The sequence below is a fragment of the Rhinolophus hipposideros genome (assembly GCF_964194185.1).
Source record: "Rhinolophus hipposideros genome assembly, chromosome: 3".
Classification (NCBI taxonomy): Eukaryota; Metazoa; Chordata; class Mammalia; order Chiroptera; family Rhinolophidae; genus Rhinolophus; species Rhinolophus hipposideros.
Genome location: NC_138049.1, coordinates 20257038 through 20280023, shown reverse-complemented (window position 1 = coordinate 20280023; position 22986 = coordinate 20257038). Strand labels below are relative to the sequence as shown.

The 22986-nt window shown below is 39.1% G+C and overlaps 1 protein-coding gene across 2 annotated transcripts in view; it reads left to right on the top strand.

Annotated features, from left to right (window-relative positions):
* The window catches only part of AIG1 (androgen induced 1), a 236458-nt gene that overhangs the window by 173301 nt on the left and 40171 nt on the right, over positions 1-22986 (top strand). For both annotated transcript variants that reach the window (XM_081044950.1, XM_081044951.1), the window contains exon 4: positions 20014-20129. In XM_081044950.1, coding sequence (XP_080901076.1) covers positions 20014-20129 — 116 coding nt within the window. The remainder of the gene's footprint in view (positions 1-20013; positions 20130-22986) is intronic.

Genomic DNA, 22986 nt, shown 5'->3' with positions numbered 1-22986 from the left:
CTTCCCAGCCCTGTCTTCTCTCCTCCTCTCCACAGCAAGAGGAACCGGTGTAGTCACTAGGGTCCCCATTCATCTGGACTCTAATCATCAGTGCAGCCTAAGCAAGACGTAGAATGTTCAGGGAAATAGGGCTTGAACAAAGACTTAGAAGAGCCATTGAACTTGATATACTGTGCCTCGGGTGACAGAGATGTCATCCATTTCTTAGAGGCCTCTCTTCTCTCCCATTTGCCCACTCACACAACCATCAGTATTGCCTCATGTTGAAAGTGTGCCCTTTTCTGTTTAAGAGTCTACAGAGAAAAAAGGTTTGAGCCATGCTAAATTGCTTCTTTCTCCCTGGACTTTCCCCTGTAAATCTTTGAGAGAACATTTGACTACTTTGTGCTTTAAGGGCTCCTCCTGACAGTACTACCTTATGTCGTGGAGTTATTGAGAAAAAGAGGTAAGTTATAGCTGCTTTATATGTATTTAAAATAGTGCTTCTGTAAGAGCTAGAATTTAGTTTAATAGGTTATGGAGATGAACTTCAAGATTAAAACTGAAATCTTGTCCATCCCTATATTAATGTATAGGTGTGTGTGTTTGTGCATATGTATGCGTACATGGATGATGTGTGCACATGGATGTTTGCATGTGTGAATGTGTACATATGAGTGTATGCATGGATATGTTTGCATATGTGTATGCATGGGTATGTGTTTGCAAGTATGCATTTGCATGTGTGAATGCACAGATGTATGCATATGTGTGTCTGCATGCGTATATGTATACACAGGCACATTCTCTTTTAACATGATGTCATTTGCAGGGTACATGTCACTCTCTGAAGACTCATGGCTCTCTGCTTTCGATTACATTCAGACTAGTTGAAAACCCCTCTTAACTAATCCTAATCAACTTGGAAGCCACCACACTCAGGCATGAAGCTGTCAGATATGAGTGTTTGCAGATGTCAGTGCAGGATGGCAGGAATCCAGGAGGACAGATCAAGGCGTAGTCACTGAAAAATGCATGCCAGTGCATCCCCGCTCTAGAGTGCTAGCACAGCCATAAGAAAATCGTGTCGTGACAGTAAATCAATAACCTCTTGGAGATGATTCGTTTCTGAAATATCCCTGATTAATTATGCCTGTGCACGCTTGGCAACAATACTTTGCTTCAGCATTAACCTAATGCTTTTTGCATGAAGCAGGATTATAACTAGTCCTCATAAGTCAAATTTCACATTTCGAATCGGGCTTTAAAGGTTTGGGTTATAGATTTTATAATGTCTTCATGTCAAACATAACTGCTCTTACTGCTGCTAGTAGACATTTGCCAATCAATCAGAATAACATTTATTTTATCATAAACAAAGGTAAATTAAAACCATTTGAAATTATTACATTTGAAGACTCAGTGAAGAAGGTTCTTTAGGATCATTGAAATTTGCTTATACACTGTAATAGCGGAGTATAATGAAATAACAGCCGATGGAAATGTGTTACTATTTTCCGACTTCAAAAAAAATCAATGCTCCTATATATTTTGTGAATATCCAGCTTTTGTTTGATGGCTTGGTCCTATATGAATATGATTTGGGGCAAAGTAGCCCCCTTCCTTTCTGTAATAAAAATGACATTTTTGTGTGCTTTCAAGATGAGTGTATTATTTTTATTTACTTATATAATGCAGCCAAGAACTTATTTCGTATTCTTCTTAAATTGCCAGTTAAATAGGGTTTACTTAAGGGAAAGTTGTACTATCATGGTCTTTGAACAAATGTTTACTGAGACTCTGTTAAGTTCCCTGCACTGTGCAGGGAGCTAAGCATAGAATGATCACTAAGGTTTGTTCCTTGGCTCGAAAGTAGTGCTCCTAAGGCATCAGAGTCACCTTCCTTTGTGTTAACTATAGCATATAACATGTTAACTATAACACTTAGATGTAGATATAGAGAGAGAGAGTTAGGTGCGATAGTGTGCATAGTCGGAGCACACACAAAAAAGGAGGATTAATTCTTTCTGGGATAGAGCTGACTTTTTGGAATAGCATACCAGTCAGGATAAGCTAGCTTATTCTAAGGCAGCAAATTAACCCTAAAACCTTCTTCTTGTTGTTGTTGTTGTTTTATTATTTTTTTAATTAAAGTTTATTAGGGTGACAACTGTTAGTAAAGTTACATAGATTTCAGGTCTACAATTCTGTATTACATCATCTATAAATCCCATTGTGTGTTCACCACCCAGAGTCAGTTCTCCTTCCATCACCATATATTTGATCCCCCTTACCCTCATCTCCCACCCCTCTTCCCCCTTAACCTCTGGTAACCACTAAACTACTGTCTGTGTCTATGAGTTTTTGTTTCTCATTTGTTTGTCTTGTTCTTTTGTTATTTTTGGTTTATATACCACATATCAGTGAAATCATAGTGTTCTCTGCTTTTTCTGACTTACTTCGCTTAGCATTATACTCTCAAGATCCATCCATGTTGTCACAAATGTTCCTATATTATCTTTCCTTAACGCCGAATAGTATTCCATTGTGTATATATACCACAACTTCTTTATCCGTTCATCTATCAAAGGACATTTTGGTTGTTTCCATGTCTTGGCCACCGTAAAAAAAGCTGCAATGAACATTGGAGCACATGTGTCTTTATGTACAAATGTTTTCAGATTTTTTGGGTAGTTACCCAGGAGACGGATTGCTGGGTCATATGGTAATTCTATTCATAATTTTTTGAGGAGCCTCCACACTGCCTTCCATAGTGGCTGCACCAATCTTCATTCCCAAAAACAGTGTATGAGAGTACCTTTTTCTCCACAGCCTCTCCAACACTTGTTACTATTTGTCTTGATGATAGCCATTCTAACTGGGATGAGGTGATATCTTGCATTTCTCTGATGATTAGTGATGTTGAGCATTTTTTCATATGTCTATTTGCCATTTGTATGTCCTCTTTGGAGAAATGTCTCCTCAGGTCTTCTGCCCATTTTTCAATTGGGTTGTTTGTTCTTTTGTTGTTGAGTTGCATGAGTTCCTTGTATATTTTGGATATTAGCCCCTTATCAGAGGCACTGTTTGCAAAACTCTTCTCCCATTCAGTTGGTTGCCTCTTTATTTTGTCAATGGTTTCTTTTGCTGTGCAGAAGCTTTTAAGTTTGATATAGTCCCATTCATTTATTTTAGCTTTTATTTCCCTTGTCTTCGGAGTCAAATTCATGAAATGCTCTTTGAACCCAAGGTCCATAAGTTTAGTACCTATGTTTTCTTCTATGCAGTTTATTGTGTCAGGTTTTATGTTTAGGTCTTTGATCCATTTTGAATTAATTTTGGTACATGGTGACAGATAGCAGTCCAGTTTCATTCTTTTGCACGTGGCTTTCCAATTCTGCCAGCACCATTTATTGAAGAGGCTGTCTTTTCTCTATTGTACGTTTTTGGCTTGTTTGTCAAAAATTATCTGTCCATATTTATGTGGTTTTATTTCTGGGTTCTCAATTCTATTCCATTGGTCTACGTGTCTGTTTTTCTGCCAATACCATGCTGTTTTGATTATTGTTGCCCTGTAGTACAAGCTAAAGTCAGGGAGTGTGATACATCCAGCATTGTTCTTTTTTTCTTAAGATTGCTTTGGCTATTCGGGGGTTTTTTGTGGTTCCAAACAAATCTGATGATTTTTTGTTCTGTTTCTTTAAAAAATGCCATTGGGATTTTGATGGGGATTGCATTAAATCTGTATATTGCTTTGGGTAATATGGCCCTTTCAACTATGTTGATTTTTCCAATCCATGAGCACGGATTGTCTTTCCATTTCTTTGTGTCTTCTTCAATTTCTTTTAAAAATGGCTTATAGTTTTCAGCATATAGGTCTTTCACATCCTTGGTTAAGTTAATTCTTAGGTATTTTATTCTTCTTGCTGCAATTGCAAAAGGAATTGTTTTCTTTTTTTCTTTTTCTGAGATTTCATTGTTAGTATATAACAATGCAGTGGACTTTTGTACGTTGATTTTGTAGCCGACAACCTTACTGTATTTGTTGATTGTTTCTAATAGCTTTTTGGTGGAGTCTTTAGGGTTTTCTATGTATAGCATCATGTAATCTGCAAAGAGTGACAATTTAACTTCTTCATTCCCAATTTGGATGCCTTTTATTTCTTTCTCTTGCCTGACTGCTCTGGCGAAGACTTCTAACACTGTGTTGAAAAGCAGAGGTGATCGGGGACAGCCCTGTCGTGTTCCTGAACGTAGAGCAAGGGGCTTCAGTTTTTCACCGTTAATTATGAGATTAGCTGAGGGTTTGTCATATATGACCTTTATTATGTTAAGGTATTTTCCTTCTATACCTATTTTATTAAGTGTTTTAATCATAAATGGATGCTGTATCTTGTCAAATGCTTTTTCTGCATCAATTGATATAATCATATGATTTTTGTCCTTTATTTTGGTTATGTGGTGTATCACGTTGATGGATTTGTTGAACCATCCTTGTGCCCCGGGGATGAACCCCACTTGGTCATGATGAATAATCTTTTTAATGCATTGTTGCATTCGATTTGCTAGAATTTTGTTTAGAATTTTTCATCTATATTCATCAGAGATATAGGTCTGTAGTTTTCTTTTTTGTGTTGTCCATACCAGGTTTTGGTATCAGGGTAATGTTGGCCTCATAAAATGAGTTAGGGAGTACTCTCTTCTTCAATTTTTTGGAAGAGTTTGAGCAAGATTGGTATTAGATCCTGTTTGAAGGTTTGGTAGAATTCAAGTGAAGCCATCTGGTCCCGGACTTTTGCTTTTGGGAAGGTTTTGGATGACTGATTCAATTTCATTATTGGTGATCGGTCTGTTTAGATTTTCCAATTCTTCATGGTTCAGCCTTGGAAGGCTATATGTTTCTAAGAACTTGTCCATTTCTTCTAGGTTATTGAATTTGGTGGCATATAGTCTTCATAGTATTCTTGGATGATCCTTTGTATTTCTGTGGTATCCGTGATAACTTCCCCTTTTTCATTTCTTATTTTGTTAATTAGTGTCTTCTCTCTTTTTATCTTAGTGAGTCTAGGCAAGGGTTTCTCAATTTTGTTAATCTTTCCAAAGAACCAGCTCTTTATCACATTAATTTTTTCTATTGTCTTTTTGTTCTCTATTTCATTTAGTTCTGCTCTGATTTTTATTATTTCTTTTCTTCTGCTGACCTTTCATTTGTTCTTTTTGTTCTAGTTCTTTAAGGTGTAATGTGAGATTGTTTATTTGGGATTTTTCTTGTTTCTTGAGATAGGCCTGTAATGATATAAATTTCCCTCTTAAAACCGCTTTCGCTGCATCCCAAAAATTTGGGGAGGATGTATTTTCATTCTCATTTGTTTCTGTGTATCTTTTCATCTCTCCTCTAATTTCTTCTTTGACCCGGTTGTTCTTTAAAGTATGTTGTTTAATCTCCATGTATTTATGGTTTTTCCTGCTTTCTTTTTGTAGTTGATATCCAATTTCCAAGCCTTGTGATCAGAGAATAGGCTTGGTATGATTTAAATCTACTTAAATTTGCTGAGGCTAGTTTTATGACCCAATATATGGTCTACCCTCGAGAATGTTCCATGTACACTAGAAAAAAATGTATAGTTTTAGGATGTAGTGCTCTATAAATGTTAATTATGTCCATTTCATCTAATGTGTCATTTACAGCTGCTATTCTGTTATTTATTTTCTGTTTGGGTGACCTATCCATAGCTGTCAATGATGTATTAAGGTCCCCTAGTATAATTGTGTTTTGGTCAATTTCAACCTTTAGTTCTGTTAGTAGATACCTGGTATATTTCGGTGCTCCCTGTTGGGGGTGTAAATATTGATGACTGTTATGTCTTCTTGTTGTATAGTCCCCTTTACCATTATGAAATGTTCATCTTTGTCTCTTGTTACCTTTTTCACCCTGAAGTCTGTTTCATCGGAAATCATCATGGCTACACCTGATTTTCTCTGGATACCATTTGCTTGGAGTGTCAATTTTTACCCTTTCACTTTGAGTCTATGCTTGTCCTTGTAGCTGAGATGTGACTCTTGGAGACACCATATGGTTGGGTTTAGTTTTTTGATCCAATCTGCTTCTCTGTGCCTTTTTATTGATGAGTTCAGTCCATTTACATTTAGGGTGATTATTGATATGTGAGGATTTCCTGTCATTCTATCTTTAGTTTTCTGCTAAGGCTGTGTCTCCATTGTTTCTTTGCCTTTCTGTTGTTGTCTATTATTTCTGTGTGGTGGTATTCTATGATTTTTTGCTCTGTTTCTTCTTTTATTACAGTATATATTTCAGTTCTGGATTTTTTTTTTTGAGTGGTTACCATTAAGTTTATGTAAAAGAAGGTTTGATACTTAGAATATTCCATTTTCGTCAGCACGCTTACTTTCTCCATTCCCATATTCCAGTTCACGCCTTTACTCTCCCTCTTTTTATGTTTTGGTTGCCACAAATTGTCCCTATTGATGGTGGTCGAATAACCTCCTTTAGTATTTCTTGTAGTGCAGGTCATGTATTAGAAAATTCCCTCAGCTTCTGTATGTCTGGAAAGGTCTTTATTCCTCCTTCATGTCTAAAAAATATCTTTGCTGGGTATATTATTCTTGGCTCATAATTTCTCACTTTCAATAATTTGAATATCTGGTTCCACTCCCTCCTGGCTTGTAGAGTTTCTGTTGAAAAATCTGATGATAATCTAATGGGCTTTCCTTTGTAGGTCACCATCTTCTTTTCCCTGGCTGTCTTGAGGATTCTTTCTTTGTCGATTTTTGACAGCTTCAATACAATGTGCCTTGGAGAAGGCATGTTGGGGTTGAGGTAATTAGGTGTTCTATTTGCCTCTTGGATTCAAGGATCCAGTTCTTTCCACAAGTTTGGGAAGTTCTCATCAACTATTTGTTTGAATATACTCTGCTCCTTTCTCTCTTTCTTCTCCTTCTGGTATGCCTGTTATTCTTATATTGCTCTTTCTGATGGAGTCAGGAAGGTCTTGTAGAGTTCTTTCATTTCTTTTAAGTTTCAAGTCTCTTTCTTCTTCCACCTGTGTCATTTCCAAGTTTATATCTTCGATGTCACTGATTCTTTCCTCCATCTGGTCAACTCTACTACCTGAGCTGGGTATTTCATTCTTCATTTCTTCTATTGGGTTTTTAATCTTCAGAAATTCTATTTGGTTCTTTATTAAAATTTCAGTCTCTTTGGTAAAATGTTCATGTTGTTCTTTGATTGTGTTTTTGAGTTCATTAAACTGCCTTTCTGTGTTTTCTTAAATCTCGTTTTTTTTTTTTTTCAGAACTGCAATCTTGAATTCTCTGTCATTTAAGTCACATATTTCCATATCTTTCCATATGGATATTTCCATATCCAGAAAGTTCATTTTCTGGAGACTTTTCACTTTCTTTCTGAGCTGTCTTTTTGCCTTGGTTATTCAAGGCAATGAATGATCTATTATTTCTCTTCCTAGACATCACAGGAGTGGGTTCTGCAACAGGTTGATAGGAAGAGGTCTTTCTTTTGTTTTCCAGTACGTGTTGGTAGAATGTTTTATGTTTTCTCTGCAGTATTCCAGCTTCTCACACAATAGGGGGTTTCCTGAAACGCAGGTTTCTCCTCTGTTAATGGTTTCCCTGGGTCATAGGGTGCCACGTCCCTGTGGGGATGCAGAGAGCTTTTGAAGTTCCAAAGCTCTTCCTGCACCGGATTCAGAGCCCGTGTATTTCAGCAGCTCTGTTTACTCCTGCAGGGATCTTCCCAGATAGGTGGGTCCAGGGGCATGGTGGGTTGTGAGAGGTGGCCCAGAGCAATGGTGGTGACCACCACCACAGCCGGTCCTGCTTCCACAGCTCCCTCCCCTTTGCCGGAACTAGTTGGGATGCGAATCTGTGTCTGTGGACCACACTTCTCAGAACTGCAAATATTCTGTTCTGTTGATCTGACACCGCTACTATTCCACTTCTAGCACTGGGCAGTGGGGGCGGGGTGAGCTCTGGGAGAGTTGGGAGGTGGCGGCTAGTCTCAGTGCCTAAGGCTTCCGTTCTCTGCGGCAGTGAGGGCTTAAACCACCGTTTTCAGCCTTTTTCCCTCAGTCTTTTCTCCGAGGTCTCTGCCGTGAGCATTGGGTTCAGCCGTGTTATATGCTGCCCCCTCAGCCCTGTGAGCCGTAAGCAGAGCCCTAGCAGTCCGAGTTCTTCCCTCTCCCACAGCTGCGGTAGTTCCAGGATGCAGCAAGCTTGGAGCACTGACCCAGGTCTGCATCTTGTGCCCGCGTGGCTCCGTCTCCGCACTTCTCCCTTCCCACCTCCTCTGCTGCGCAATTTGCCCACCTTTAGGTGAACTCAGGAGTAAGCCTCTTCATCTTGCCTGTCTGCTGGGCAGGGAGTCCTTTGTGGAGTTATAGTTGTTGAATTTGTTGTACATTCCAGGGGAGATTTCCAGAGGCTCACCTCACGCTGCCACTTTGATGACATCTGACCCTAACGTCTTAATGAATGAAGCCCACAAAGGTTTATTTCTCATTCCACCATGTTGGCTGAGGTCCAGCAGACTTTAGTCCAGTTGACTGCAGCTCCCTTCCACGTGGTGACTCAGGGATGCAGGAGGCTTCCATCTTGTAGCTTCATCATTTCAACACATAGCTTCCAGGTAACTGTGGCAAAGGAAGTCAACTCACACCACCTTTGGCTTAGAATGGGGTGTCCAAACTTTTTTCACCGTTTTTTACCAAGGGCCATATGTGGTAAAATACACAAACAGCCGAGCCACTCACTCGAGGTGATGTACATATTGCCTCTCCTGGTTTATTTAAGTAAACTAAATATATTTTTGGAATTTGCTGCAGGCCAATTAACAATGGATTGTGGACTGTAGGTGGCCCGCAGGCTGCAGTTTTGACACCTCTGGTCCAGAAGTATGTATCACTTCTTCTATAACAGGCCATTCACCAGAGCTAGTCACAGTGGTCTGCCTAATTGCAAAGGTGTAGAGCACTTTGAGGGACGATTCTTTGATGAGCTGAAAATGTCACTGCCATAAATATGTACTAAAGAGAAGGTCTCAGATCTCAGGGGATTCCAGTAAGAGAGAAGAGCGTGAGCAAAGGCATGAACATGTAAGGCCTTTTGGTGGCACAGTGACAGTTGCCAGTACAATGTGTGTAAGATTAATCTAGAAAAATAGGCTGAATCAGATAGTATGAGTCTTTAAAGGCAATGCTAAAACCTCGGACTTTGTTTTGATGATAGTGAGACAGTTTTAGAGAAGGAAACCAAATGGCCATAATGTGTTTTTAGAGGAATACCCTGCCATTGGAGGAGGCTGATATATATGGGTGAGTGGAATCAATTGAGCTCAAAATAACTTTTGAGCAGCATATACATTAAAAACCTAGTTTGTTATTTTTTGAGTTTCTTTTTTCATTTCAGAGTGCTCCTAAAAATGAACTTCGTGTTTCTATACTTGCTCCCTAAACTTATCAGTGTGCCATGATGTTTAAGAAAGCTTTCAATTGTATGGACTACAGGAACAGTTGAATTTCCTTTTGCCTTGTCTCTCTGCTATACCCCCATTGCTTTCCCTTCCATCATTCTTCAACCCACCTCCTACACTTTCAAAAATACTTTTAAGGAGAGTAAGCCAAATAAAGACAAGAAAGGTAGCACAAGTAGAACACCTCTCTATGTCAGTGGATTGGTGTTATTCTCACTGCTGCCGCTCTACCTCCTTGAGGCCCTTGGTACCCAAAGTATGAGTGTAAAGTTTGGTTAGGTAGTCTTCATTTTAACCTTGAATGTAGAGGTCATTCATCCCTCAGCCCTGGGAATCTTTGCAAGGTCCCAGGATCCTTCTCTCAGCCCATAAGACCAAGAGTTACCCTTCCTGATACCACTGGCTACTCTCCTAGCCTCAGGTCTTTCCAGAGGCAGTATAGCACCATGGTTAAAAGGTGGGCTCAGAAGGCAAACTATCCGAGTCTAAGCTTTGAATTCATCACCTTCCAGTTAGTAACTTTGAGCAGTTTTCATAACTTCTGTGCCTCAACTTTTATAAATGAAATTGATAATAATATACGCCTCAAAGGATTATTGTGAAATGTAAATGAGTTTTAATCCATATAAAGTACTTACTATAGTTCCTGGCATGCAGTAAATATTAGACAGTGTTATTTAGCAATTTGTCATAAGTAGGAGATCTCACAAAATAACTTGAATTATTTTTTGCATGTACTTGTACAAGCCACTTTTACTGTGGGATCTCATGTAATCTTCATGCAGTCCTAATGAATTTGGTCTTTTCTGAGGTTGGAGACTTCAAATTTGTGTTCTCAAGAACAGCAACCTATTAGAGGCATGGATCTTTGTCTGCTGTGATGTGGGATATATTTTAAGTACCTGGAGTTATGAGTAACACATAGTAGAAATACAAAGAGTGTTTATTGAATGAATGAGTGAATGAATGAACGAATGAACGAACGATGAACCAGCATGGGAATCGGTGTGTCTCAAGCAGTAAAAGCACAGGTTTTTGGAGTCAGATAGATCTGAGGTCTAATGCTGGCTGCACCATTTACTAGTTCTACATGACCTCTGACAAATTAATCACTCTGTTTCTGCATTTCCTCATTTATAAAATGAAGGTGAATAGAACTATTTCATTAGAGTTGCTATGAGAATTAAACATGATACTGGTGGACAATGTCTAGTATAAAACTGAGCATATATTAGGAGCGCAGTAAACGATAGCTATTCTTATTACTATGTATTTGGTATTTATGGACATAAGTTAATAATGGAGGAAGCAACATAAAACACAGAGGGATGAAAGCAGTCCTATTTACATGTTTACCCGTCAAATACATATTTGCCAAAATTAAAGACTAGCTTTTTTTTTTGTTCTTTTCCCTGTGTTGTTTTCAGCACTATGGTAATTATTAAAATAAAGGAGAAAAGAGTAGAAAGGAGGAAATTGTAGGTGAGGAGGCTAAACGAAAGTCATGGAGAGAATCAAGTCCCTTCCTTGAGGAAAAAGCAAGTAGCATGGAAGGAAAGAAAGAGAGGGGGACATGTTGGTAGATAAATCTCTCTTCTCTCTAATACAGCTTCCACACTGGCTCCAGCGTTCTCTTTCTGTTATTAATAGTCAAATGTTTCTCCTACCTTTGTAGACCTTGCACTCCGTGGAAGGAGTTTAAATCTGTATGGATATGTCTGCTTCCCACAGGACACAGCTCATATGAAAGCCCGCCATGATTTAGCTTATGCCTACCTCACCAGTCCAAACTCCATTCCTAATGCTCCTTCATGTCCTCAAACAGTGACAGTCGCCTCGGTGGTGCCTTTACATACTTTTCATTCTTCTTAGACTCATGAATGACTTCTTCCTTCACACTTTCTTCTGCTTGTGAAGCCCTAGTCACAATTAAAACCCTAGTTCAAATGTCTCCTACTGAGTGAAGTTCTCCCTTGATCACTCCAGCCATTGCACCATCATAGGTCTTTACATCTACATATATCTACATATATGTGATCGTTTGATGGTCTAAGGACAGTAATGAGAGGTACTCTTGTGTGAGAACCACAAATACGAATTGTGAAATGTTCATGGCAGAAGAGAATATTAGATCACATTGAAGTCGCTGTTACCCTTTAAAGTACCATGTGAGTCATGTCTGGCATTAGATGCACAAAAATAATTCCTTTTGATGACCTACAGCCTGCTGGACAATAAAGGAGGCACCACACTGGAGCCCCCCAGTAATGCCACAGACCCTTAGCACCTTATGATACCTTCATTAGGAAGATTCAGCAAGAGATATTAACTGCCCTCAACTAATGTTAAAAATGCTTTTTAAACACAAAAATAATAGCCCAGTAAAATGATACCAATGACCTAGTGTGATTGTTTCTATGATGTCTCGTTCGCTCTTAGTTGCAAAGATATGCATGTCTTGGTTTAATGCATATCACTATTTTGTTTATTGGGCCTAATTATTAAAACCATATCCTAAGAGTTTGGGGACTAATGTTAGATCTGGATGAGTCCCAAATTTTGTACTCAGCCCATGCAGAATTTTTGAAGCGTCTGGAACATACTGGCACTCAGTAAATATTGGTTCCATCTGAATCTGAGTTTCTGACCCTGAGTCCTAACCTGATTGTGAGATGCCCGTGGAAGAGCATCACAGACTGATGTGACAGCCAGCAGGAGCAGGTGTCCAACACCACACCAAAAAGGCACAACCAAAAAGGCTCTAGCAGTTTCTGGGGAGATTCTGTGTCATATTACACAGGCATTGCCACACTAAAACCAGCACCTCAGCCCTTAGGTGAGGGAGGTCCGTGGCAGATAGTTCCGCTTGACTTCTGGAGAAGTGGAAACTGGAGGGGTTAACACGGCAGTGCTCAGTCATTCAAAGCACTAAAATGTCTCTACTGTGAAGAGAATGAGGAAGGGTAGCAAAGTCTGAGCTAAGCAATTAGTAAAATTAATAATAATAGTTTCTGGTGGCATGATAAAACATTTGGTCAGGTTTTCAGACTTAAAAATTTTGATTTTTTTTAAAGCTTACATCACCTTTGTCTCCAAGCTGCCAGGAATGTCATTGCCACCTCCCCACATCCACTAACTGAATTTAAGAGCCAGCCCAGTTCTGTGCATGCTCTCACCCAGTGCTTTCCCTGCATTCATTAAACATTTGACTGACTTGGGGAGCCCAGAAGCTGTGCAAAAGTTGGGAGCAGTCAGCGTTTTGTAATCGTTGCCAGTTTTTCTGACACCACCCTTCCTATCCTTTTAGATCATGTTTTGCAAATACAATGGGCTTTATCTTCAAACTTGGAAATTCCTTCTTGTCTTATTACAGAAGAAAATTTTCTCTTTTTTCATCTTCTGTCATTCTAGAGGGTGTTGGGGGGCGTAAAAAAGCAAACAAAATATTCACGTTGCAATCTGGAGCGTCCATCTTTGTGTATCCTAGAGCCGTTTTCCATATTATTTTTGTTTGCAAGACACCTGTAAACTTGTCAGGACATCATAGGGACTCTCCCTCACCCCATCCTCCCAGGCAAGTCTGGTCACATCTCTAGCCCTGCCTGCAGCCTGGATGCCCACAAGAATGCAGGTGCTGGGTGCTACATGGGCACACGCACGCACGTGCACACAGCCATCCTTCAACTTTTTATTTATGATCAAAAGTTGTCATAGGGATATGAGAAAACCTAGATATCCTGACACACATGTTGTCTACCTATACGGAGATTACCATGAGCACTACACAACCAGGAAGCCAGATGCCCCAGGAGCTAGGCCCAGCAATCTCATTTTTAACAAGCTCACCTGGTGATTTCATGCACACATTCCTGGGAGAACATGTCCAGAGTTCTGCCTATGTCCCATAGATACAAATAAGGAGACATGGGGTGGCCAGCTCTCTTATTGTCCAGCTACGCAAGGGCTGGGCTTGCACACCTCACATTTAAAAGCTGGTTTTCCTTCCGAGGCAGAAAACTATTTATATCTGGTGTTCATAGGGTGCAAGAGCAAGTACTCTCCTAGTTAAAAAACATTCTGGAGAGAGGAGAAAAAAACAGAGAAATAGCAGTGAAATACAGTCTTCAGATCTTGTTTATTGTTTTTTGTAATATGCATGCTGATTACAGCAATAGATTCTAGGGCTCTAAAATAAACTGCAGTGGTCCCCTAATTCACCCCACTCTATCTGAGTGATTTCATACCATACCAGGGACTTCATGTCTGAATTCATACCATCATACAGCATAGTTTTCATTCTTCTATTTATTCCACAGCAAAGTTTATTCTAAAACTTCCCTTTACTTTATAGGCTACTGAGTGCCATCAAAAATAATCAAAATGTTGGGGGTGGCCAGATAGCTCAGTTGCCAGTTAGCTCAGTTGCTAGCTTAGTAGCATAGTTGCTAATAACAGCAAGGTTGCCATCCCCGCATGGGCAACTGCGAACTGTGCCCTCCTTAAAAATATATATATAATAATAATAATCAAAATGTTTTTCCCAATAGCAAGTCCAGATCCTTCTTGGAGTGTAAATCTATTTCTTTAGTCCTGTTAAATCCCACAAAATTCCTCCATCAATACCTAAACTTCCTATTCATCTGTCTCTCCATTTTTCTAGCAAAAGAACATCTGTTCATAAATCAAATAATTTAGCTGTTAGAAAGTACAACTGCAATTTATAGATAATCTGTTCCAGTACATAGGCTGTGTAGCCCTGATGGCATGCAAGATAATTTATGTAGCGCAGGGACCTGGCATTAAAGAATATTGAATCACATAATGAAAAGGTAATTCCCTCCCAATTATCTTTCAGTCTTTCTGATTCCATTTAGGAGAGTCTCTATTTCATGCTAGGGTGTCTTTAATACCCCTCTAGTATTTGCTAACATGTCTGCCAGCAGACCTCAGAATCAGAGCCTTTAACAGCAAACATATCTAGCAAACACTTATTAAGAGCAGTTCATTTTTTACTGTATTTGTTTTTGTGGTTATCTTCTATTTATGACACGTGATATTCCATTTTAGGAACATTTATTAGTCTTGTAAGTTTCCCTTTAAATACATTTATTTAAGAAAAATGTGAATTAATAAAATTTTTTTTTTTTAAAAACCAGGTAACATATGACAGGGCTACATTATGACATTTTACTATTGTAGGCCCTAGGCACTTTATATTTGTGGAGATATATAAATATATATATATATATATATATATACACACACACACACACAGAGAGAGAGAGAGAGAGAGAGAGAGAGAATATTATATACAGATGGTGCCAAAAAAAGTATACACATTTTTTAAAAGGAAAAAACTGTATCAATATACTCGTATACTGATAACAAAAGATGAATGCAAGTCATGTTTGACGTCTGCAATTACAAGAGGTGCTCAAAGTGGTTACCAACAACGTAATTTTAATACAGGTGGGACACAATCAGAACTAGATCCCAGATGCCAGTTTCCTGATCCTTCCACCTAACTACACTTCTTTCTTCCTTGCAGCCTCTTCTCCAAAAGCCTTTTTCTTATCTCATCTCCTTCACTTCATACTGTGTTTCCCCGAAAAGAAGACCTAGCCGGACAATCAGCTCTAATGCATTTTTGGAGTAAAAATTAACATAAGACCAGGTCTTATATAATAATATAATATAACATAATATAATACCCGGTCTTATTGTGCTATAATGTAAGACCGAGTCTTGTAGAATAGAATATAGAGTAGAGTAGAGTAGAATAGAATATTGGGTCTTTATTAATTTTTGTTCCAAAAGATGCTTTAGAGCTGATTGTCTGGCTAGGTCTTATTTTCGGGGAAACGGTAAGTAAGTCCTAGGTCCTTCCCTGAATCCAGCCCTCAGACCAGGTCTGAGCATCTCTGTGCAGAGGCGACACCACCTGGTGGATGGATGCCCTCTGCAGGGAGACCTTTGCCATGGGGTTGCTAGTCAGTTCATAGTGATAAATTATGCCACCAGGAGGGAACCTACTGGAACCCTGTTAAGAAAAACACAAAGGACGCAAAAGCTCAAGATAGATTTGGGCTTTCCCTTTTGGACACAATCTTCCCAATTCAGTCTTGTTAAAATTAGCAGCCATGGAAGATTAAACTTGGGCTAGGATAACTACTTACATCTTGGACCCATACTTTCTAGGGCACTTAACAGAGTAGATCAAGGGTTTACTCCTTGGGCTGTCAGCCCTTCATCTCATTGAGCACTTAAAAGACCAGTCAAACCTCAGTCACTCAGGTGCTAGGCAGTTGTGCTATGGACAATATACTGCAAAAAACAGTCCAGTGCAATTCTTAAGAGCCCCCTCTGGCAACCAGATTTTACCTCTTTTTTTGTTTATCCAGAGTGTATCTCCACCTGTCTAAGAAAATTGTAAGTTAAGAAGTTTGAAGAATAGAAACAGATAATTCCAGGGTTTGCTTTTGTTTGTTTGTTTGTTTGTTTTTGTTTACTTGTCAAATGATCCTTTATCGAAATATTTCCCTCTAGTTCTTAAGTAGCGGAGCATCCCACCCCACCACTGTTGGTGTCACCTATGATGTCATGAGGATGGCAGCCATCCACATGGCAGTCCACAGGCTCAGCAGTCCCAGTTCTTTCTTGCTTCCAGAGAACTCTCTGGCTGTACAGATAAGTGCTGCATCTATCAGGCAGTCTTGTTCAAAGTGCTATTTCCACCGAGCTTGATCGGCTCTGGCTTCTCTCTGTCTCTGCCTGGTTCCTGGAGGGCTTTGATGATGGCGCAGAGGCAGAAGATACCACTCAGTCTGGGCCACTGTTCTGAATGACCAGTTTCACTGTCATCCTCAGACTCTGCCACTTACCTGTTGCCTTGGGATGTCATCACCAACCTTTTGTGGATGAAGACCCAGGGGTCTGATCCCGAGGGCCAGGGTAGACATGGCCGCGAATTCCTCCTCTTGCACTTCAGGTATACGACTTTGAGCTCATTGGCGTGAGACTTAGGTAACATGGTGAAGGCTGCAGCTATCACAGGAGCCCAGATCCAGGACGACCAAGAAAGTTGCAACGTGGCTTCCTCTGAATCCAAAGCTAAAAGAGCTGCCTCCAGCCATCCTTCACTGTCATGGTATCACTGAAAAGGTCTAACTTTATGGCAGCTGCTTTTATTGTTTGTTATTATTCAGAATGCTTATATGCCACAGGAAAAAACATACTTAGCAAAATATATTTTTTTTACAGTGAAGACCTTTTTATTTATTTTGAGGTTCAACCAAAAAATAGTGCCGGTCTATTGAGAGGCAACATAGGTGATCTTCAATCTCATGCACTCCCACAGGTCTATGAGTCAAGGATTATTTAACTCATATTTTTTAAATGTATAATTTTAATGGAGAAAAAAGAGCATGGGATTCGGAGACAGACAGAACTGGTCTTGAACATCACCTCCAGACTTACTGGCTCTGTCATCTTGGGCAAGAGAATTATTGTTACCAAGTCTTTATTGCCTCACCTACAGAATGGAGTTAAAAATTTCCACTTACAATGTTGTTTTGAAGATTAAATGATCTCCACAAATATTTATTGATCACCTCCGATGTGTCAAGCTCTTGTCTAAGTGTGATCGATATCACAGTGAACAAAACCTCTGATTACCATTCTTGGGCAGCTGATGGTCTCGAATGGAGTTGAATATTTCCTCTGGTTCTTAAGTCATTGAAGCAGAGTATTGCCTGGAAGTGGGTTAGAATTGGATTTCTTATACCTGTAGTTCTCAAATAATTACCCCTCTTACTACTATAGATGTTGATTTATAACTGTACTGCTAAAGGTTAAAGATTCAGCAGCACCATTCACAGAGTTTTACCATTTTCTAATTCATAGAACTTTAGCTACCTACAGGGCAACATTTATATTGGCTATAAATATTTTGTACTATTTTTACTTTTGTTAGTATATACTGTTTATCAGTAAATATAATTTGCATTATAAATTTTTAGAGAGGAAGATATACATTCTTTAGTGCCTGAATATTCTAAATGATAAGCTGTTAAGTTACCCCTATATAAAAAGTCTTATCCTGAGATTTGCCACTGGCCAAACTGGCACAGACACAGCTAGCCAAAAATATATCTTTTGTCGTTGGTTATGTCGCTGATGCAACAACTAGCTCCTTTTTAGTGGTGATAATGCCAATGATGAAGTAATCTAGAAAGGTCTCCATTTTTCAAGATTTTCTGCCTGTCATTATTCTAACCCTTCCAGGTATGACATCTGATAATCAGTAACTAAGCTAGGTAAAATAATGATAACTGGATAACTGAACATAGCTTCATTTTTTGAATTTATATAACTTTATAGAAAAATGGATGATTTTCTACTCAGTTTGGAGCAATGAATGAAGAGGAAGAGTTTAAACATTTTTAAATAATACGTAACAAGTCAAAAATAATATCATTGTCATTCTATAACACACACTGTCCATCAGAGTCAGCATTATCATTATTGTAAAGACTTGATTCCCATGGATCTTTCTACTCTAAGATTTGATAAGACTTAGCCTTATTGCTAGCTGTGTGTTTGGATTTTACATGAATATACCATTGTAACACTATTGTTAACAGCTGAAACTTTTGGTGAAATTCCAGGCCAATGTCATCTGAGGTGACTAGATTGTAATGAAAAAAACAATAAAATAGATCTTTAAAATACATACTGTCTCTGTATTCATACACAAGTACATTTATCATGGTTTCCTTCAGAGCTAATTATATGGTTTTAAAACAATAATAAGGAAGCAAAGTATAAAGAAATATAAAGCTTACCCAACTGTGGAATCACCCACCTGACATTCTGGGAATACCATACTCTAATTATTAATATATTGGTAGTCAGAACAGTTATGTGGAGGAGAATGTCTAAGGCAAAAAAAAGCCTTCCATTGTCTTAATATTTCTTGCAAAATCCTGTCCTTCTATTTTTCTGTGAATATAAACAATAAGTTGCTCCAAAGATGTTCCCCTTGATCTCCCCACCAAGACTTTTCCTGCCAAGACCTACCTGCCACCTGGTTCCATTTTGCTACAATACTTATTAGAGTTGGAAAATCATAACATTCAATTTCCTGCCTTTTCCTTGAATGTGCAAACAATACAGCAAGAGCAGAACAAAGATTCTTTCATAGCCGTTAAGGAGGTACTAAATAGAATTCAAAGTTGCTGATGGTTCACTTCTCAGTCCTGCCATCTTCTCACTCAGGAACTCTCCAAAGTTGGAAGGAAAATCTACATCCTGACCCAGTTTGACGTCAAAAGCTCTTTGTCCCCTCTATCTGTCCACCAAATTTCAATACCAAAAGTACTTGACTTTCCTTTCTTCCTACCATATGGAAGAGAGAAATTTCATCCCCAACCTGGCCCACTGAACTGAGTAGTATCTAGAGTGGCCACTGGGCAGAAAAACAAATGGCAACGTTCAATGCAGCTTCTTTAGAGCCTATCTTCAAACATCATATCTAAATCCATGTCCAAGTGGTACAAACTGATACATTTTTTCTGAAAGCAAATTTGGCATTATTCCTAACCTGCTGCTGGTACACACCTCATTTGGAGTTATGTATCAACAACCTTAAAATCTTCATAGCATTTGACTATAAGAACATAATTTAACGTTCAGACATTCAAAGACTTCTACAAAAGATATTTAGTATGACTTTTTATTTTTAGTTTTTTTTTTTTTTAAATTTATTGAGGTGACAATTGTTAGTGAAATTACATAGATTTCAGGTGTACAATTCTGTATTACATCATCTATAAATCCCATTGTGTGTTCACCACCCAGAGTCAGTTCTCCTTCCATCACCATATATTTGATCCCCCTTACGCTCATCTCCCTCCCCATACCCCTCTTACTCTCTGGTAACCACTAAACTATTGAGTATGACATTTTTAATAAGTGAAAAAATGAAAATCTTTTGCTACTTAATGTCCAAGAACAGGAATTGGTTAAATAAATTTTGGTACAACCATAAACTAGAATTTTAAGCAGTTGTAGTCAGATATTCTAGAAGGATTTCTAAAATGGCATATCAAAAATTCTCATGCTACAATCCAAAGCAAAATTGCATGCACAGTATACTCTTAACTATATATAAATAATGTGAACCGGGAGGTGGGGTAGGGGAGACATACACCAAAATATTAGCAGTGGTTATGTTTATTCCTTTCTTATATTCCAATTTTCTTCCTGTACATCTTTCTATATTATAGAAATTTCCAGTAACAGGCATAAATAAAATTTCAAAATTAAGATACCTCAGAAAAATACCAATGGAGCAATTGATGCACTCCATGTTTTCATGTCCATTCTACCTCTTTAGTGAGCCATACACTGCTCTCTGCTGTGTCGCCTTTGCTAGGAACTTACACTATTTCGTTCTCCTACTGGAGACCAAACAACTACTGAGGGGCGATGATAAGAATCGGTGTCACCTGGTCTCTGTTCTTTTTCAGCACACAACGGTTTTGCCCTTTATATTGATCGAGATGAGGACATCACACCATGCGTATCCCAGCAGGAGCAGTGGACTCGCCGCCATATGTACCTTCTCTGTTGGCTATATATTATGGTAAGGCCAGTGCCTGCTGGGCTCTCCTATTGTATTATATTGTGCACTGCTAAATTGGGGCACATATTTCATTATGGATATAATCACTAACAGATTCACACTGCGTGCCTCGTTTGGTCCAGGACCTGGGCTTTGTCTCATTTCCCCAGATGCTTATATTTTTAGAAAGTATATGCCAAACCTCACACAACAGGAATTTGTTGAACAATCCCATGTAAGCAGTGCTTCTTCCAAGGCTACATTTTTCAACTCTTTTTTTCAAACTAAATGTTTTTCTTGGACTCCAGTGTTATTGCTTGAGGGCCTTTTTGCTTGGGATTTTTTGTTGTTGCTTTTGTTGGGGGGTGGGGGAGTTGCCGCAAATGCAAATGAGGACAGAAGAAATGACCTTTGAAAGAAGTGACTCTAAACTTCATAGGAAATAGTGAAAATGTGCATTTGCCTGAGTCCATTTAAAACCTATTCCAGAATTAGCGATTACATACTCGTGTAGCATGCATTTAATGGTTTTGTTTTTGTAAATTGGCATAAATAAATCACAGGAAATCTCCAATTGGTCTATTGGTCTAAGTCCCAAGTGGGAGAAGCCAAATTTATCTGATAACAGTTTTTGCCTGATGATTATTTCACATTGATTTCAGTTCTTACCATGTTTTAATGTTTCAAAATTATTTATCTTAAGATAGAGAATTTCTTATTTCTCTTTATAATTCCAAGTCCTCTTTGCTATATTAACATACGCAACAGAGATCCTTCCCGCCAGGATTTCTGCCTTTTAGGACTCTCTTGTCCTGAGTTCTGGGTCCATCCCCTCCTTTAAAAGGCCTGAAGAACTGAATAACATTCTTCCAAATACCCAGAACTGTGGTTAATTGCACCAAAATCCTGGAGTGCTTTGGGAGACCCAGTCTCCATGGAGAATTTTGCTCCAGCCAGACCAGAAATATAAAATAAACATCAGTCCAGTATTTCACATATTTTGCATGAATGATCATATAATGCCCCAGTTCAACAGAAAGGGAATTTGCTTCTAGAAGTCACACCCTATTACTGTATCTAAGGGGATAGCCAGACTACAGACCATAGAACAAACGTGCAGTAATGTGCATTCTCTCTGCCACTTCCTGGACTAGTCAGGGACCATTCATGAGGACTGGGGAATATTTGTTTTCATACTCACTGTCTACGTGGTTTTTCCCCCTAAAACATTAAGTATTAACTTTCTCTGATAGAAAAGGTCCAAATGATCAGGGCTCACACATGAAGTGTGACTGTGAAATTATTTCTTAAAATGAATGTATGTGCTTTTACATGTGAAGTTGATATTCAAATGACTCCTCTCTTTGAGAAGAGTCGTGTGGGGAAGGTACACACTTACTCCAAGAATGCCACGGTCTTCACAGCATACCTGGAACTGCCTATAGCATTAGTTTAAACATCAAATGCCCATTTCCCCTCCCTCCAAAAATACAGTCTCTTTACTTTGCACTCATATTTGCTTACCTGTGGGAAGGGCATGTTTTTACTCTGGGACCTATGGGTGTATTCCTGTGAATTCATTTATGTGCCATTAAATTATCTGAATCTTGCGGAGACTGAGAGGTTTCAGGAACTATGCACTTTCCAATGGCTTTGCTTCCATTGTGGGTATAATCAGTCCACGTTCCAAAGGGACACGTGGGAAATACCACATAGTCTTCATTATAGAGCCCCCGATCCCTCATTAAAATGAAGCATTACTCACGCTCTTCATGCCAAATGAGGCTTGCCAGCTCTGTGTGCTCCTTAAGCCAACCGGTACTTGTTTGGACACATCTTTGCATTAACTAGTGAATTCTCGAAGATGTGTTCTGAGAAAGCTTTCAAAATAGACTTTTCCTTTTGGTGTTCTCCCCTAGACATTCATAACTATGCCAACACCTAAATAATGTCCCTCACATCATGTCATATTACATAAATCCAAGGGTTTTCATTGTTATCAAGAAGGTACTGGCTTTGGCTCCCTTTCAGATTATCTCAGGGTCGACGTACCAGTGACTCAACAGCAGAAGGTTCAGGATGTAAAATCTTTTGATAGCATACCAGGGTTGTGATGGGACATTCCAGAACGTCATGCCTCATGAGGAAGAAAGCATTCCTCTTGAGGAAAAAAAACATTCCTCTTATCACGTGCTAGTTATAAAATAAATAGATCTCCCGTCCAATTCTCTGTATGGTTGAGCTGAATCTATACCTCCGAGGCTGCTAGCCAGGCTGACTATCAACTTTGCCCTGATTATTCTAGCTTGCTCTCTCCATTCTAGCAAGACTCCCTTCCTGTCTGAATCTCTTCTCTGCCTGGATTGGGATAGCGAGAGCCATGAAAGAAAGGAATGCCGGAACTTACCCTCGTGGACTAGAGCCCGTTGAACTCCCTCCCTCAGTAGCTCCATTTCCCAGCCCCTATCTCAGTCCTACCCAACTTTGGCATCATAAAGTCATCCCAGACTCCTTTCATGGCCACTTCCGCCTCCTCACACGTCTCTTTCTACTTGCCTAGGTGTCTGGGGCACAACATCTCCTTGTCTGTTTATGGTGAGCTCTTAACTCCTTTCCTGCACAACTCCCCCCGTCATCATTCCCTCACACATTTCTCTGAGCCCTATTTGTGGGAATTTCCCTAATAAATGAGATGCTCCATCTTATGCAGTATACAACACAGAAGTCTTGGTTTCTAAGGCAACAGCAATTATCAAGAATTGTAAAAAATACCATTCTTTTGAGTGCTGTGCCAGTGCTTTTCAAATAGTATAATATTTCCTTCCCAAACAGCCCTGTGAGATAGGCATTGTCTGGCCCATTTTACAGATAAGGAAAC